Source organism: Python bivittatus, unplaced genomic scaffold (genome assembly GCF_059951505.1).
Source record: "Python bivittatus isolate LINGU-HERP-01145 unplaced genomic scaffold, Pbiv_v1 ctg000670_np1212, whole genome shotgun sequence".
Taxonomy (NCBI): Eukaryota; Metazoa; Chordata; class Lepidosauria; order Squamata; family Pythonidae; genus Python; species Python bivittatus.
In genome coordinates, this window is record NW_028277094.1 from 11,085,760 (window position 1) to 11,104,154 (window position 18,395).

At 45.0% G+C, this 18,395-nt stretch overlaps 1 protein-coding gene across 1 annotated transcript; it reads right to left on the reverse strand.

Annotated features, from left to right (window-relative positions):
• Positions 1-1,254: 1,254 nt before the first annotated feature.
• Positions 1,255-16,414, reverse strand: ADGRG4 (adhesion G protein-coupled receptor G4). The gene is made up of 18 exons (XM_088151511.1): positions 16,334-16,414; positions 15,865-15,905; positions 14,827-14,975; positions 14,032-14,164; positions 13,088-13,206; positions 12,210-12,420; positions 9,909-10,074; positions 9,366-9,515; positions 9,023-9,145; positions 8,192-8,237; positions 6,516-6,619; positions 6,092-6,213; positions 4,807-5,075; positions 3,675-3,774; positions 2,523-2,812; positions 1,774-1,872; positions 1,356-1,517; positions 1,255-1,259 (listed from the first exon to the last, which is right to left on the reverse strand). The coding sequence occupies exons 1-18, from the start codon at positions 16,412-16,414 to the stop codon at positions 1,255-1,257; spliced, it is 2,370 nt and encodes a 789-aa protein (XP_088007637.1).
• Between the last annotated feature and the right edge of the window lie 1,981 nt (positions 16,415-18,395).

Consider the following 18,395-nt stretch of genomic DNA (forward strand, 5'->3'; position numbering starts at 1 on the left):
GAGGGTCACACCTGACACAACCTTGGGAGCCCTGTGCCAAATAATGCATCTTAAGCTTGGTTTCTTCAGAAGAAATCTAGTGAGGCTTAAAGGAGCCATGCCTTATTCTTACAGTATGAAAAGGGGTAGAAGGTTGGTGTTGTGGGCTACAATAAACTACAGCAGTCTGTGACAGCATAAGAAGAGCCAAAAACATCAACTTCTCCAGCAGAGTTTCAACCTCAATTCCAACTTTTTCTCATTTCTGACAAGCCAGGAAAAGTGAAGGGAAGGTTACTGAATCACAGGTGGCTTACAGGTCATGCAGAAGTGGGGGCCAAGTACTTGCATACCCAAATGTTAGGCTTTTATCCCCACTGTGGATCTTTTTATCTAACTGCATCACTTCCATTTAATTATTTGGAAAAGACTGATGGCTGAATTTTGAGTGAAAATTTCTTTTTTGAAGCTGTGAGAGTAAGCTTCCAGAAAGTCAACCAAAGCTAAGATTCCCCTTTAAGACAAAACTTTATTTTTCTGTGTGTGGTGTAGTTCAACATCTCCTGGTGATATTCTTCTCACACGAGGAAGTTTGACTGCCTGAAAAGTTGAGGACATATGGCTGACGCTGCAGCAAACAATGTGATCTAAAATATAAATAGATGGGAATACTTTTTAGCCACTGGATATACTTGCCCCTAAAAAATAGCAGAGTATCAATTTGGAAACTTAGCACTTCAAGAAAGAAAAGTCCAAGAGATAATCCTCTCTAGAATATACTATCGACTCTGTAAAAAGGGTTCCTTTTATAATCTTTGGGGAATATACATTGACAATCCCCTATAATCTGAATGGTACCGCCTCAAAATGGCTCTCCTGTCTATGTGACCTTACTGAATGGCTGCATTCACCCAACATGCTGAATCTGATTACAAAAATAACCTGTATTCACTCAGTTTGCACAAGAGGCCAACCACCATCTTCTAAGACTACATTGTCTCAGCTTAGTATGTTGTATGAAGGCATCTGTGAAATCTTGCTATGGTCTGGTTGAGCTTGTTGCACGATCATAGTCATGGTTGACTCAGCTCTTGAAGAAGGGCTGTTGCTCCATTTTAAAGTGTCTTAGACTTGGACCACAAATGGAGCAAAAGAGTGGCACATACCACTTCTGGCTGCAAAGGAGATGCTTTCAATGCTTAATCCTCCGGTAAAAACTCTCTGCTGGCTGAGAAATCAGCTCCATTGTGCTGGTTTTCTACTAGCTAAGGGAGATCATTCTTCACAGAAGAGAAACAGACAAAAATGCTTTTAGGATACTTTTGCATGAGTACCCAAAGCCTTTATTCCCCAAAATATCCCTTGTTCCTTCTCACCAGTTTCAACCCCAACATCTGGACTTGCTTCTGGTAAGCTTTCAGAGCCGTTGGACGTAGAGCCCGTTGTGCATGACTTGAATGATTTCAAAGAATGACATGACTGTTCCCGCTCAAAGGTTTGAGGGTGACAGCCCAGCATTGTGGTTGAGCTGGTCCAGTCTGAAATCAGATGGAGGAATTGAGGGAAACCGATGTATAATCTGGCACAGAAGCAGAAAGTCTGCTTTCTGCAACAGAATCATTTACAGCATGCTGAGTCATTGCTCCTGAACCATGCCTCACTCTAAGGAGGGCAACAATCACATACTTGCAGGTGCCTTGGCGGGTAAGACCAACCCATGCAAGTTCGTGTGAATCCATCAGGTCAAGGAAGGGAGCGCAACATGAGAACAGAAAGAAACAACGGGTGCCTTACAAAAATTGCTGAGCCGAAACTTCCCACAACAGAAGTGAACTTGGCATTGCTTCCTCACATTTTCCTTCATGAGGCAGTAGAAAACGAAGATGAAGAACCCTAAAGAAAAGAAAGTAGCATTTGTGTTCTTTGGATTCTACACTCCCTCCTCACCAAGATTTTCATAAATTAGAGGAAGAGTGTAGGTGGTAGATGAGTTGTGGAAAGCATCAAAGCCTCCCACGGAAACTAACAAAGCATGGACAAAACCGGAAGTATTCTTGTTCCTCAACTGACATCACAAAATGTTCGACCACACCACAGGGAACTGAAGAGGCCAGGCAAGGATCTGATCCCAAGAAATGTATAATTTTAAAAGGAGTCAGTGAGAAATCTGATGAAGTGGTGGGACAGAGAAGAAAGGGGAGGAAAAGGAGAGCAGACACAAATCCTAGCTTGGTTACAATTGGAAAGATTTAATGGGAGCACCTGGAAATCGAATCTCCTACATCCAAAGCAGCTGCTCTACTATCTCATGGCCTGAGTATTGTCTCCCTGGACCTTCCTCAATCTGTCACCTTGAAGATGTTTTGGAATCACTCTCCCATCATCCCCATTGTGTCTTAGGGAGACGGACCTTTATTTCAACTGAACTGAAGGAGCACCAGGTCTTTTAGTTGGAAATACCAAGGATCACAACTAAACCATGTGGTCTCCTTGTGCTATGGTCCCTCTCCCATAGCCAGTCTACCCTGTCATGAGATACTTACCTTGCAAGGAGTTGCAGATGGCAAAGATGTACATGCAAACAGTCTTCATGGGGCCCCATGCAAAGAAAGCAAAACCCCACGTCAAGCCCAGCAAGAATGTCAAGCTGGTCACCCTCTTCAAGTCAAGGAGGAACTCTTGGCTCCAGTTCTTCCCTGGCCTGGGGCTGTTGGCTTTCATAACACGGATTTGCCAAAGGACAGTAACAAACATGCTGACGTTGATCAGGAACACCAGGATGAAATAGCCAACCACAGAGATGTAAAATACCCAGTTGTCCTGAATCCAGCAACTGGAGAAAGACAAGGGAAGGTGTGTGGGGAACACAGTACTGCAACACCAGTTGGCTAGACTCGTTTCCTCTTCTTCCAATAGCCTAAGTGGCTTGGTTGACATTTGGGTAATGTGAACCAGTAGCTGGAGACTGGTGATTTCTCTCTTTTCAGGGCTTTCAAGGAGATACCCATTCAAAGTTAGAGAAGGGGGTCTCCCAACAGCTAAGAAGGGAATGGGGGAAAATGCATGTATGTGTCACTGACAAGAATAGGTAGTTTAGTAGGAAGTAAATTGAGAATTTTTAACTGGGTACTAGAGCTTTCCTAACAATAAAACTAGAAAATGGCATTAGAAACCAAAAGTGACCAAATGGAACAATGCAACTGGAGAAGTGATGGCCCTCCAAATGCTGCCAAACTATTTAGTTTATTTATTATTAAATGTATACCCTGCCTTTCTGTTTATATAAGTGCTCAAGGTAGCTTCGACAAATAGGAACAGTAAAACGGTAAAAGCAGTATCTTGCATGGATGAATGGATGGATGGATTTGATTTGATTTGATTCATATCCACCTTTCATTCACAAGCTTGTGCATGTTACATAATGCTTCCTCCTCCTATTTTTCCCCACAACAAAAGTCCTACAGAGGAAGTTGGGCTGAGAGGGAACAACTGACCCAAAGTCACCCAGTGAGCTTCTGTGATTGAAGATAGACTAGAATCTGGGTTTTCCTGCTCCTAGCCCAATACCTTTACCACAACAGCACACTAAACTAGGCATGCAAGCAATTTAGGAGCCAAAGATGCAATAGGTTTCTTCAGTTTAATTTCTCTTCTGCTGTTATTTCAAGTAAAAATATTCAAAAGAAGAGACTTACAACAGCATTGATGGGCCATCAACACTTCTCAAAGCAAATTCAGTCCCATAGAAATCTTTGTTGATAGTGAGGACAACAATAACAATAACTGCTGGAATTCCTAAGGACCCCAAGAAAACAAAGACTGCATTAACCTAAAAGGAGAAACACATGCAGAAGTTAATTCAGTCCTAACTGGGGAAAAGAAATGAAGTAGGGAAGCCCCAGTTAACAGGGAAGGGAAATAATAGGTGAGCAAAGGAGGAATTTGCTTTACTAACATCCATGTAAGAAAATCCATTAAGAGCAATTGTGAAGCTTAAGAATTAATTTCAGTGATTTCATACTGAAATTAAAGCATCCATATGATCATTCTCCCATCAAGTATGAAATCGTTTCTTCCTCTGTCACATTAGAAATGACATTTTAACAATAATGTCTGTAGGGCATCACCCTATGTTTGGGGCCACCTTTACCCCAGATTTAAACTGAACACAACATATCTAGAAGTCTTCTAGAAGACAAGCTCTTTTCTTCTTCTTTTGACGTCTCCATAGATGCCGTTGTGGAGTAAGGGGGCTGAAGGGCACCATTTTACCCTTCAACAGCCCCCCAACTCTCCACAACTGCAAAAAAAAAAATGAAAATGAAAATATTGGTCCTATTTGCTTCAGGGCTCTTGGTTCAGGGCTTACAGCACCAATTTTACCCTTTAAAACTCTCAACTCCTTCCACAAGGGATTGTGGCCCTACCCACGCTGGAGCATGCCCTCCACATGCCACACAGTGCCTGGCCCAGACATTGAGCCCAGAGGAGTTATGCCTCTCTGCTCCCCACCCCATAATTCAGGAAGCCAACCAAACGCCCCAATGGGGAGATTGCAAGCAAAATGACAAGGCACCATTCATTCCCTCCCGTTGCTTGATGGCAATTGGTATCCAGAGATAGGTTGCATCTCCATCTGATGGTACCATAGATCATTTATTTGGAGGCATCAATGCCTCTCACATGCCCATGCCGAAAGGCACATATGGCACACGTCTCTTAAAAATGTAAACCACGCTGCAGTTTTGAAGCGTGCGCGATCAGGTACCCCGGCACAGGTGTACGAACTGGGTCTGCTCATATAAAAATCAAACCACCAACACTCACCCCAGCCAGCGATGGCAAACCTGAGCATGTAATGTGGAATGTAGGTGTTGAGCACTCTTACAAGGGCATAATACATGTTGATGGCCTCCAGACCCATCCAGGTGAAGGCAGACAGCAAGAAGTAATGCAAGGCCGCAGCAGCTGTGATGCACAGGCCGTGCTTCTGAAACGCGGCTAGCCAGGAGTTCAGCAAGAACACAAGGTTGAGCACAAGCAAAGCAAAAGAAACGTTGATGAGGATTTTGGAAGGGTGATCCTCGCGAACTTTGCTGGAACGAAAAGGAAAAAAGACATTCACTTCCTGCCCCTGCCCCACAGATCTCATTTCTTGCATATACACCATTATTTGATTTCCTTGATTCACACTCTGTGGGGGTGAATAACGTTTCTATGACTGGGCTGCAGGCAGCTCCAGGGACTTGGGATCAGGATGATGGTGGCCTGCAGGTGAAATCTGGCCTACAAAACAGTTATAGCTGAGCCCCCACACTACATGCATGGACCAGTCCACCAACAGCCTGCCGTTCATCCTTGGACGCTGCCTCCGAGCATTTGTTGATTGCTCAATGGTATGGCTGGCCCTTTTTGTTTCCAAAAAGTGACCGTGTCCCAACATTCTCCAGGAAGTGCATTCCACAGCAAAGAGCAGCCAGAAGAAGATGAAAACGAGCTTTTGTTAGGATCCAAAAGGCTGGGGGGTATGCTTGGGCCACCTCTCAGTGCCATGGCCAGCCTAAGAGCTTCTGCTCCCTGAGATGACAGGAAAAATAGTGCTTCCATCACCCACCACTCATTGCACATCCAGAAGTTGAGCAGAACTTTATTGCATATTGGAGTGATAGGACCTCCCAACTCAACCAATGCAAATGTTGGTTGAACTTACCTCAGAAATAATTATGTGACAGCATCTTAGCTTATGGATGCAAAGCAGGTGGTGAAACACCTCTTACTCTATCCTCTGGTGCCCACTGATGTCCTCCAGCACTGCTTTACTTTGCTTAATAGTCAAGCTAACCCTGCTGATCACTGTTTTATTTTCAAAAGAAGGGGAGCATTCTGATGTCTGTCTGTCTGTCTGTCTGTCTGTCTGTCTGTCTGTCTATCTATCTATCTATCTATCTATCTATCTATCTATCTATCTATAAATGATTAATGTAATATGTAGTTTGGCCCTATAAGATTTGCAGGAACTTTGGTACAAAGTGGTAGAACTAGGGATTGAAACAAAATCTAAATAAATTTTGGTGAGTCCAGAAAATAACAGAGGACAGACAACTCTACTCACTCAATGGAGAGATACACCAACAGTGCCAAGCCCAGGAAAATAGAGGAGATGCCACATCCCACATAAGTCACCAATGTTAAAACCCACTCATCAGCATCACTGAGTGGTGTTCGAGATAAGTCCTAAAAATACATAAGAAAAAGAGTCCATGCAATCTTCCCCATCTGGTGCCATCCAGATGTTCTGGATGACAATTCCCATTATTCCTAATTAGCGTCACCTTCACCCCAAAGGAGGAAGCTCTGTCAGTGTTACCCTCTCCCAGCGCTGCTTCTACTGGTTTTATCTCCTGCTTTGGCACTGGAGGAATTTTAGAAAAATAGGATGTCTCTGCAGTTTAGAGGAAATTGACTGTATATACGCACTCTGTTTTCCCCGCTGTAACTAGGGCAAGAAGCCCTGGCAAAGACTGAAAATAACTTACCAGCAAAACTCCAAAATGGGTCAGATGATTACAGCTGCAGATCGTGTAAATCCTATCTGTATGTTTTATTTCACACCCTGAGGTATTCCAGCCACCCAGGCCATCTGCACAGCATAGAAATGAAATATTTCACCCGTGGTTAATGGTTCCTGACTGCCATTTATAGCTGTTCCCTGACTTCACATGCGTCTTGAGGGGTGGAGGGAGCGTGAATAGAGATACACCCTGACGTGTAGCCGCACACCTGAGAGGGGTCCAAGGGAGGAAATTAAATATTTTATGCTCCCGTTGGGCATTTCTCCAGATTGCCCATGTGGATCAGTGTCACTAAACTTATGGGACGAAAGGATATTAAAATGATTTAGTTTAACCACAACATATAATTCTCTACGATCAGCTTTCTGCCAACCAGGGGAATTGCCCAGGAATTTTAAGATAAAATTTGCATATCTGAGGCCATCCAAAAGGTTGCTTTGAATTCAGTCTGTTTCTCCCTCCTGGCATTCATTTTTTTGAATTACCCCAGCTCTTTTGACAAACTTGGGATCAAAAGGGATGGAACAGAGCAAAAGAACTGAGAGCGAGGAAGACACATTAAGCTTTTTGGGGATCTGAAAGCTGGAGCGGGCAGGCTAAGGATGAAAAATAGGTAGGACCAACCAGGATTTTTCATCCGGGGTTTTGGGAGTGAAGTTCTATGTGATTTCCCCCTTTAAAATAGATTTTAGGAGTGAGGATTGAGATGGCCGTTTTCATGTCAAGATGGTAGGAAAACAGAGAGCCAGTTTTGGGCAACTGTCCACCCTGAATTCCCCCCCAAGGTAAGAGAGGACGTAAGTACCAAAGAAGAAGATGGGGGGCCACTGTCCATTTGCAAAGGACGGTATTCACTCAGAGGTTTGGAGCGACGTGCGGATGGAAGGAATGACCCCAAAAGGTGTGGGCTCCCCTTTGTGGACAGCTCTTTATTGGGGTGGCTTAATTTAGATTATGACCTCTCTTATGGTTCCTTTCATCTCTCTCTCTCAGCACACACACAAACACTCGAACACACACACTGGAACTTGCCAACCTTTCACTTTTTTTTTCAGAGTTCAAACACTCTGTTGCAGCATAGTTTAAGAACAGGAGGTGGGCCTAATTGCAACCAAGGATCCAGATGCCCACCTCCCCCACCCCACAATTTAAAATATTGGCCCTGGCAGAGGAGGGTGCATTTGCACTTGATTTCAGAAAAAACTGTGTTCTAACACTGGCCAAATTACCAATTTCCTGTTGGTGATAGAAGCAAATGAGCTTCAAAGCTCCCTCTGCTGTCTGGGTTTTGAGCCATCATTTCTGCTGGGAGTGGGACCTGATATGTTACAGGAGTGTTTCTCAACCTTGGCCCCTGGAAGATGGGTGGACTTCAACTCCCAGAATTCCCCAGCCAGCATGGAATTCTGTGAGTTGAAGTCCACCCATCTTCCAGGGGCCAAGGTTGAGAAACACTGCGTTAGATGAATTTCTCCTGTCTGTGCAAAAGTTCCCTGCAAACTAGCAGATTCACTAGCTGATATCTCCAGAAAAAAATATTTCAGGTAGTATGGTTGGGAAAGAGTGAAATGGCTTCTTCCAGCATGAAGGCGTTGCCCTACATCTCTCAAAATTTCATCTTTGGATTCTTCAGTACTCACCATTCCTACTGAAGTCCCAAAACACACAGTGCACAGTAGCATTGTCCTAGTAATAAAAAAGAGAAAGAAAATGGCTTAAGCAATGGAAGTTCTAGATGGGAAATGACTCCCACGTATGGCCATACCAGTCGCAACCTTTGATGGACCATCTGTTCACTCAAGGCAAGAGTTGCTCCTTAGGCTATCACTAGCAGAAATGAGCAGGATTTTCTCAGCTGCGGCATACCGGTTGGGCAACTCAGTGCCCTCTCAATATTGTTGGATTCCCCCCACTATTGATATTCAGAGCCTGGGTAAAAAAAAATGGTGATATCTGCATGCATTAGGTTAGGTTATTAAAAATATAGGCCACCTGACTCATTGCATTAAGACTTTGACTTAAGTAATGGCTGGACAGTTGTTTTCCCTTTCTAGGCAAACACTGTTACTTGATCTGCTAATTGAGTCTTAAAATTGTAATCAAACAATTATGTTACCTACATCATCTTATTTTGCTGAAGCCCTGTGAGGAAATGTTGTTCCTCTTTCGTTTAGTGCTACGAGTGGGTTCTCATTGACAGGATGATAGGCAGAGTGAAAATTTAGCTTAATAAATCCATAACCATGCCAAGCGAGCTGCATCCTTTCCTCTTTCCATTCTTCTAACTCCACCAAGATCTAGGATCTCCAACACAGCCTCTTTCTTTGATTAAATGAAGGCTCTCCGGACATCTCTAGGCACCTCTTACTCCACAGCCTTCTTGAATCAGCCATAGAGGAAAGGGCCAGCTATGCAGTGCCTTTCAGTGCTGTGAAAATAACCCAGATGCATTTGGCAACGTGATACCATACCACATGCGGGCTTCTGTGGTGCAGAACTATGCTGAGTGGTTCCTTGAGGCCTTGAACGGACTTGTTTTCAATGCTGGCACCCACAACATAGGTGTTCAGAAGTTTGTTCTTCAAACTGTTGTCCTGAAAGAAAAACACAGATCTTTTTTCCCCTCTCTCTCTCCCACCCATCCCTCAGGACCATCTATCACCACTTGCCACCAGAATGAGGGAGTCATAAATTAAACCTTGGGGTTCAGGTGCTCCTCTCATCCTTCACATCAGTTCCTAAGGTTCCTTCTTCTCTTGAGAATATTCTTCCTTCTCTTGCAACTATACTGAGAATTCTTCTCGGCCTACTTACCTCAAACAATGACGGTGCACCAAAGAAGGTAAATTGAATCCCCATGAAAACTTCTCCCTCAAAAGATTGGGGCCCTAAGTAGTTTTTCAATATTCTTGGCAAATATATCGAGGCCTGGACATCTGTGAAAGGTGTTGCATGGATACTGAGCTGTATGGAAAAAGATCTAGAGTTGATTTCGTTTAAAAGCACAGTCCTCAGCCAGAAATATTTGGAATTGTGAAAACATGTGGGCATTCCTGAAAAACAGCTGTATGGGAGAAAGGTGCACCAGACACATGGCTATGTGTGGGTAGGACAGATCACACACACACAAAAAAATCCACTAGAAGGCAAACTGATACGGTCTGCCCTCCTACCCACTTTTTTCCTCCAGGATGCCCCCCATCTCCCCCAAAACACTCGGCTGGAGCACTAAAATCCAGAGGGTGAAACCAGCACCCTTTTATCTCAGCAAATGATACTAATTCAGGAAGTACCTGGGTGTGGCAGAAACAGGTGATCAGATGTGGGGAGAAACACAGCATGTAAAAAGTGACTCACCTGTGGGTTTGTCTCCAGGGTGTAGGATACAATCCCAAAAGCAACTCCTTGGAAGTTCATGGGATCTGGGCGTAGTACAGCCAAAGCCAGCCTGGGTAAGACAATGGATTCGTTTCTCCCACTGAAGTCCATCTTGAAACCAATTTGTTCCGTGAGCCTTAAGATTCTAGAGAAAGCAAACAAGGGCACAGAAACGTCATGCTGTGGATGTCGCCAAAGGTCCTCAGCTGGTGTTCTGTAATGGCTAAACAGGAGAATTTGAGAAGCTCAGAGACAGGTGATCAACCTCTTCCACCGTTGCTCCTCAAGAGAGGGCTTTTCCGGGATTCAGATGGCAGCAGACAGCCACCAAGGTCGGTAGCCACCAGCAACCCCATCTTTCCTGAAGTGGTCAAGTTCTCTTCTTAAACCATCTAAACTAGGCCCATCATAACGGGCAGCAAATTCCGTAGGGCCACATGGCTGCGTTCTCACTTGGAACTGGGAAGGTGGTGAGAAAGTCACCACAGGAGGAATTGCATAAGGATGCACCGGCATTCAAGGCCCAGCAAGCTGTGCTCATGCTAACATTATTGTTGCATATATTCTGCCTCCAGACGCCCCATTTTTCACACCACATCTGCTACCCAAAATCACACTAAAAAGTGTCACAGTGGCAAACAAAAACGTTTGTCTGAAACTGGGCCTATCCATCATCTTCAGATGTTTCGTTTTGACTTGTAGTAAAAAGCATTTCTTATTTGCTGCTCGGGCAGAAAGCATATTCTCCACACTTCTGGGTGTGCAAAGGCATACCTGGCCAAAAAAAAGAAAATTGCTAAAGATCTGAGTGAGGAGAAGCAAAAATTGGATCCTTTTTCTTTCAAACCCTAGAATTCCCTTTTCTTGGAAAAGGTGTCAGTTCGCTACCAAAAGGCTGCAGACAGGATTCTGGGCAAGTTGGAAATCTAGTAGGAGGCACAAAATTTCTAGAATCACGACACAGTCTAACTTTTTTTCTCTGGCAAGCTTACAGTCTATTCTAAGCAGGCTGTTCATCCCTCTTTGGGTTCTCATGTTTTTAAAAATATAGAAAGGAGGCCAAACTTTTGCCTTGTCCTCCAAAGTCTGTGGAAAAGTTATGGACGCTAATCCCAGATGAATGCTCCAGTTCCAGACTGTTTTACACAAGCATTTTGAAACTGGATCCTCAATTCACAAATAAGGCAATACAAATTGCTCCAATGCCCCCAGAATATCCCTTGGGGGTCATTACCCCTAGTTTTAAGAACCACAGATCAAAGCCAAAATACTTCTTTGGTCCTCAAATGCCAATATTTGATCAAGATGTGCTAAAGATTCCCTTCCTTCTATGGTCTCGTGTCTAGGAAAGAACAGATTGGCTTTGAAATTTTGACAGGCTGGGATGTGCAACTTCCTGGCATCATATATGGTTTTTTTTCCCCCAGAGAGTGTCAGTGTTGATGTAAGGGGTCTTTCAATGTCAAGCCATGATGGTGAGCTCTTGGTCTCCCATGGACCAAACATCTGGAGGAAGAAGAAGACAGCACCAACTGGGGTACAGGATTACTGAGATTTTTTTTTTAATTTTATTTATCGTATTTATATAGCTATTCATTTCACATAAAAGTGAGTCTGAAAGGACCGCTCGGCGACCGAAACAGAATGGACGCTTGGCGACCGTGGTCCAAACTCATTCCTACGCAGTACACCTGTCACTAGGTTGCAGGACTTCAGTGTCCACGTAAAAAACTAGCCGTCCTCCTGAAATGCTGGCTTCTTTGGGTTGATTGTATTGGCTTGTTCAACATAAGGACATAGTAAACATTTATCTGCTACGGCTGCCTACCTCTAGTTGTACCCCCAGATGTATGGCATTCCAAGCTCTATGGTCCACAGTCAACACACCCAGTGGGTTCATTGGCACGTGGTGATGGGACTGGTAGTTCACAGGTTGGAGATGTTGTTCTGTGGGTTAGGTTTTGCCTCGGTAGGGCTTCTAAATCAGTGTTTCTCAACCTTGAGAACTTTAAGCTGTGTGGACTTCAACTCCCAGAATTCCCCAGCCAGCATGCTGGCTGGGGAATTCTGGGAGTTGAAGTCCACACAGCTTAAAGTTCTCAAGGTTGAGAAACACTGTTCTAAATAAAAGACTGAGGAGTTCTCTATCGGGGCAGCTTTCTTTCATCATGTAGACTGGACAGACTAGATGTTCTCCAAGGCCCCCCTCCAAACTCTGATTCTCAGAAGTGGAAGTGAATTGATCTTCCGCTAAGTAGGTGACCATGTTCATTTCCTTACTTGTTGAGCACCACTTGCACGTCCTGCAGCTTGATTTTATCTTCCATAAAGATATTTATAATTTGCAGCACCTTCCTAGCAAGGGTCAGGCTGATTTCTTCACAGTTGGCGATATCCGTGAGCTTGCTCATCAGGACCTCGATTTCGTCTTTACTCGGATCGGAAACACTTAAGAGAGATAAAATGTGATCTGCCACTTCTTCAGCATTTTCTGCAACAGAGCAAACGGGGAAGTTTGTGTTGACAGAGAACTCAGTCATTGCCAGAAGCTGCTGCACTGCTCACAAGTGTTCTGCGTTTTGCATTGTGGGCCTCTTTGCAAGCAGAAGGCTAGCACCTCATGGAGAAAGGTGGTAGGGTTTTTTTTCTTACTTTCAGGGAGACTGTGTTTCCATGTGCAGGACATTCAAACACGCAATTTCCCCCTTGCAGACTGAGTCTAGACCACACTACCATTCTTTTATTCCCTCCCCACCACCACAACAGCTTACAAGGAAGGACCTGTGAGAAAGAGGACAGAACTAGAACTTCATTTTGTTTTTAATCTGTTCAATCGTGTCCGATTCTTGGAGACTGCTGGACAAGTCCCTTCAGTTTTCTTGGCAAGGTTTTTCAGAAGTGGTTTGCCATTGCCTCCTTCTTAGGGCTGAGACAGAGGGACTGGCCCAAGGTCACCCAGCTGGCTTTGTCCCTAAGGCAGGACCAGAACTCACCACCTCCCAGTTTCTAGTCTGGTGCCTTCACCACTACACCAAACTGGCTCTCAAGAATTTCATTAGGTGTAGCTATAGAAGAAAAGTAGTGGGTCTCCATCTGGACAAATCAAGAGTGGCTTTAGCATCCTTCGGCATGAAAACAAATCCACCCCAGGAGCTTACCCTCTGTGATGGTGACATTTTTAAGATCCATTATATTATTTGGCAGCCCTTGCAACAGAGGGCACGCAGTCACATTCTGCCTCCTCCAGTAGGCTTTTTCAGTCTTAATGCTAATCAAGCTTTAAAATAAAAGAGAGAAGTTAAGTGGCATTGGAAGCGTAGCAGTCATTCTTTCATTCATTTTCTTGACTTGCCCTTTGCTTTTCATTTTGGCTGGCTAAACTTTCCTTGAATATAGGGCTGCCCCACATCAAAAAGATGGCACCTGCCTCCCATTCAGGATGGAGTAATGTCAAGAGTCTGTCCATCATGACCAGAAGCTTCCATGTGGCTTTTTTTTCTTTCAGTGGCTCCTATCTCAATCTTCCCCCATTTTTTTGCCAGCAAATATGCACAGGTTTGAATCAACTTCCCTGCCTTCTTTCACATCGAATGTGGCTGCAACCTTTAGTCTCACCCCCTTCATCATGCTTGGCTGGGCTCTAATAAATTTCACCATCCCGTCTTAGCAAACAGCCCACTGTAGTCAACTTCAGAGCCACAGAAGAACCACCACGGCCTTCATTTCCCTTGTGGAGATAAGCAGTGTCCGCTTGCCCCTGCTAGCCACACGCAAGGAAAATTATCAGCATGACAACTTTGAAACCCAAGCATTCAGCAGCATCTGGAAACAAGAATTGCCTGAAAGAACTATCATCACAGGAGAGAAAGACCCATGGAGCAAGAATTAGGGAGGGTCATATATCCCAGGAGCTGGACAGTCATCTTCTGGATGAGATATGATGGCCGGCCCTATGGAGATCTTTTCCTGGTTGGAGCTTGGCCAACTTTGGAAAACTGGGCCTGCTGAAAACCATATGAGGTACGATGCTGGGGTGGGGTGGGGTGGGGTGGGGTGGGGGTAAGGAATGGGAGCTGGTGCTTACCATGGGACCCTTACTTACCATGCCCGGGTAGCTCTCAACTCTTGGTTGGTCTCACAGGGCAAGGTCATCACATCGGGGGGAACCGTCTTTGGCCACGTGTAGATCCCTTTGTAGTTGGACTGGACGGTCTGTTTGGGACATGACTCTGGATCTTTGGGGCAAGAGGGGTAAGAATGGAAGAAGATCCCCTCATCTTTCGCTCTCAAACTATTTCACTAAGAGCTGCATGAGTGGAATGGGTTACCCAATGGAGGGACTTCTTCCCCTTCCCTGGAGGTTCACAAACAAAGGCGCTACCAGACTCCTGATTTTTGGCCACCATGGACTAACATGGCTTCCCTCATCCAATAGATCTCACAGAGTATGTTGGTCAAAGACAGTTTGAGCCCATGGACCCACTACCAGCAGATCCCAAATACAGAAAGAGCTGCTTTGCAACTCATAAGGAAACAAGGTGGCCACAAAGGGAGACCCAGATATCCTTTATGGGGCGGAAACATTGTGGACACATTCCTAGGAATGCAGCTTAGCTGCTGTGATATATAGGATGCCCCGGCCTTACAGCTGGAGACAAGCTTTATCCTCCAGTGCTGTGTCCTCTCGTGGTGTGAATTCTGGGACCCATGAATCCCTTGGGGTAAGACCAGAGACTTTAGTCTGAAGTCTGCTTCCGGGCCCAAAGTGTATTGGGTCACCTTGACCTGAGATGCTCTCATTTTACTCTCTCAGGGTTATTGTATGGAAAGAAGGGGGACCCGCATATCATTCAGCTGGAAGAACCTTAGGATAAAAAGAATCCGAGGACTATATTACCAAAGGAATTGACATTTGTATCTTTTTGCTTCACACTCATAGACAATTGATCTTCAGTGTAATCACCACACAGGGTGTTTTGTAGCTTCAGCATGATCTCCAGCGTGCCTTGATCGGACGTGGCCTTGACGATGGCCTTTGAGGAATATCTGAAAACACAAGCAGAGACACAACCACAGAAGATTCAGTCTGTGGGTCTTTGATACCAGGAGCCAACACTTAAACCATGTCAATCAGCTGGGCCAGCTCCCAAGCAAGTGATGTGCACGCCCTCTTCTCCACAGAACCGAGAAGGATCTGCACCCATTCAGGACTTAGGGAGAAGGTGTTGTGCGGAAGAACTTCCTCCTACCTCTCCTTCTAGAAAGTCAATTTAGTGATAGCACCCTTGCCTCCAAGTGGTTGATGCAAAACGTGGTAGTCAAGGTGCTAACTGGCACCTGATTCTGGAAACCGATTATGCCCATGTCAAAAAACAGCACTAGTTGCCGGTTATTTCCAGCACGTAATTTAAGGTGCTATTTTTAATCCTTAAGACCAGGAGGATAAGTGTGTTCTTCTCTTGCACATTATGCCCCTGTAAGTCTGAGATCCACTCAAGTCAGGGAGAAATCACAGTTAATCCCACCTAGCCGAGAAGCCAGATAAAAGCAACTTGCTGCTTTCTCCCCCTCAGCTCCCTTCAGGTGTGAAGATCATGGTTTGCAGTTCCAAAATTTCAACCCCTTGAGGGCTGCCAGTCATCCTGGTTGACACCAGCCTCCTAATGCTTCAGAACCCAGGGGCCTTGAGCTGAATTTGGGAGACTACAAATTAAAAAAAAAAAAACTAAACTAAACAGGGTTGACAAACTTCTTTGGCAGACAGATTGTCCATCCCTCTTGGCCATGCTGGCAGGGAATTCTGGGAGTTGAAGGCCAGGGTAGAATGTCCCATAATCCTCTGCAACAGACAGGCAAGTTCTGGGGGGCTAAAAAGCAGGCGCTCCCTGGCAAATGATGGCGAAAAGATTGGCAAATGGAGAATTGCACCCCTTACCTTTGGGAAGATTGCTTTCCATTCTTCTGTTCCCAAGATCCCTAACCAAAAAAGAAAAGAAGCGACAGAGTGAACAAGTGTGCTGTTCTTGACAAATGCAGAAGGATGTTTTGCAGAATTAGGCGAGCAATTATACGGACCAAGAAAGAGACGCTTGGAAGAAGGAAAAGTGGCTCATTAGCAGACTCGTGATGCTCCAAATGGGCTAAGCGTGCCACAAAGGTGCCTCGTTTTGCAAAAGGCAAGGCACCGGCGTTGGATTACCCTCTGCGTTGACGCTTTGATTACCGCTTCTAAGCCCCTCTCTGGAGACATTCCCAAGCAATTCAGTGGAATTGCAGATTGCTCGGATACTAAGTGATAAGCGGGGGGCGGAGGGGGAGAAGAAACAGGCCATTTTCTAAAAAATCGATCGGCAGAGAAGGCAAAAGGGGCGCTATTCTGCGGCAAACAAAGAGCAGCGGCTTGCGTTCCCAAGATCTGGCGACGCAAAACGATGCTCGTGAGATTCGTCGGCAGCCAGCAAGATTCGGTCGCCGGCCGGAGGCATCTCAAGGAACGACTGCCCTTCCCTGTCCACCGGTCGGCCTCATTACGAAGAGGAAATTAGACAAATAGGAAATAGGCCGCCCAGACTTGCTTTGGGTGAGATGGGCGGCTATATTAATGTGATAGATAGATAGATAGATAGATAGATAGATAGATAGATAGATAGATAGATAGATAGATAGATAGATAGATAGATAGATAGAGATGCATTGATGCTCTGCATGGTGCCTCTTCCTTTCTTATTCATCTGCATGCTCAGAATAGAAAACTATAGGGCAGTGTTTCTCAACCTTGGCAACTTTAAGATCTGTGGACTTCAACTCCCAGAATTCCCCAGCCAGCCATGCTGGCTGGGGAATTCTGGGAGTTGAAGTCCACAGATCTTAAAGTTGCCAAGGTTGAGAAACACTGCTATAGGAGTTAATTTGCCTGGACCACAAAGACCCCACTTCTGACCACTAGAAAATACTACACAACCCATTTCATTCTTGCTGGAGCTCCTCCTTCCGGTGGAAGTTCTGTCTGATGAATTCCAATAAGCAAGAAACTAGTCCTATCCCACCTCCTAGTGGTCAGTCGTGAATATAATCACTGTAGATTATATTCCCAGTGATATATTCTGGTGGATGATAATAGATTATTCCCCCAGTGAGAATTTCACGGAGCAAAACGGGCATATCCACGCAGGGCACCCTTGAGCAATTTGCAGGACTCTCCCACCTTGGCCGAAGCATCAACGCTTTTCAAAACTGTGAACCGTAAGGAGGGGAGAAAGTAAAATTAGCCCGGGGAAAGATGCCCGCTCAGTAGCCGAGGAATCTTAGCTAGCCATCGATGGGACGGGGCCAGCAGAAATCCCCTGCCCTGCAAGATTTCATTTCAGGCCTTCTCGGGATCAAAAGGGTGCAACTAAGCCATTCAGTGCCAGGGTTATTTATCCTGGCTTCCTGTGCAAAAACAAGCCGAGTCTGCTGTTAGGCACGTTGAACCAGTTACTAAGGCACAACGTTTGCTGCTGCCATGGCAATTCTTTCTCGCTAGAGAAGATCCGAGCCGGAAGGAGGAGGAAGGATGAAAGAAGCTCATTGTGAAAGTGCGCGAGGCATTGGCGTCTGAAAGAAGACGGAATCATGGTCATCTCGGGGGAGAAAGACGGGATTTCGGTATTCCAAATACATACCCCGCTGTTAATCCGCCCCATTCTCTGGGACAACGCGATGCTGTGTTGAAAGAAAGATATTTCATGATCATTCTAGGCGGGTTTGGGGGAAAATCGGTTAAGGCTAGGAAACGTAAGATGCTGGGGGAGAAGAGATGGCCCTCCCTAGGTTGGTTTCAAAGCCCTGAATTTGGATGGAACAGGGTCCGCAAACATTCTTGTGCATCATTTATTGGGAATATACTTTTAGGCCTGAGAAGAACTCAAACCTTAGTCTATTGCAGGGTTTCTCAAACTTTGTTTTCTCTCAGGACCCCTTCCCCCTTTTAAAATGATGGGGGACCCCAAAAGAGCTTTTGTTGGCAGGGGTTATATTGATCGGTATTTACCGTATTCAAATTTAAGATTGACGCATTCCTCCCACTGCTGCTTCTCACGATGGTTGGAGGGGATGTTAATTTTGTATTCTTTTTCAGCCTAGGCTGGCAAATCAGTTTGATTTTGCAGACCCCTGAGAGGGTCTTGGGGGGCCCTGGGGGTCCTAGGACCACAAGAAACACTGGTCTATTGATTAATCTCTGGGGTGCACTGACTTCCCAGGAAAAATAATAGGAAAAGCCTATGTAAAACTTGAATGATTGCTTTAAAAATGTTTCCCTTCTCCTTTCTTTCTCTCTCTCTCTCTCTCTCTCTCTCACACACACACACACACACACACAGCTGCACAATGTTCTCCTTTATCTTCTTGGACATTCAACAGTTTTCATTTTAAGTAGCGTATGCAGATGTTAAACACAGACTTGCCAAAGGAGCCAATTTTCAG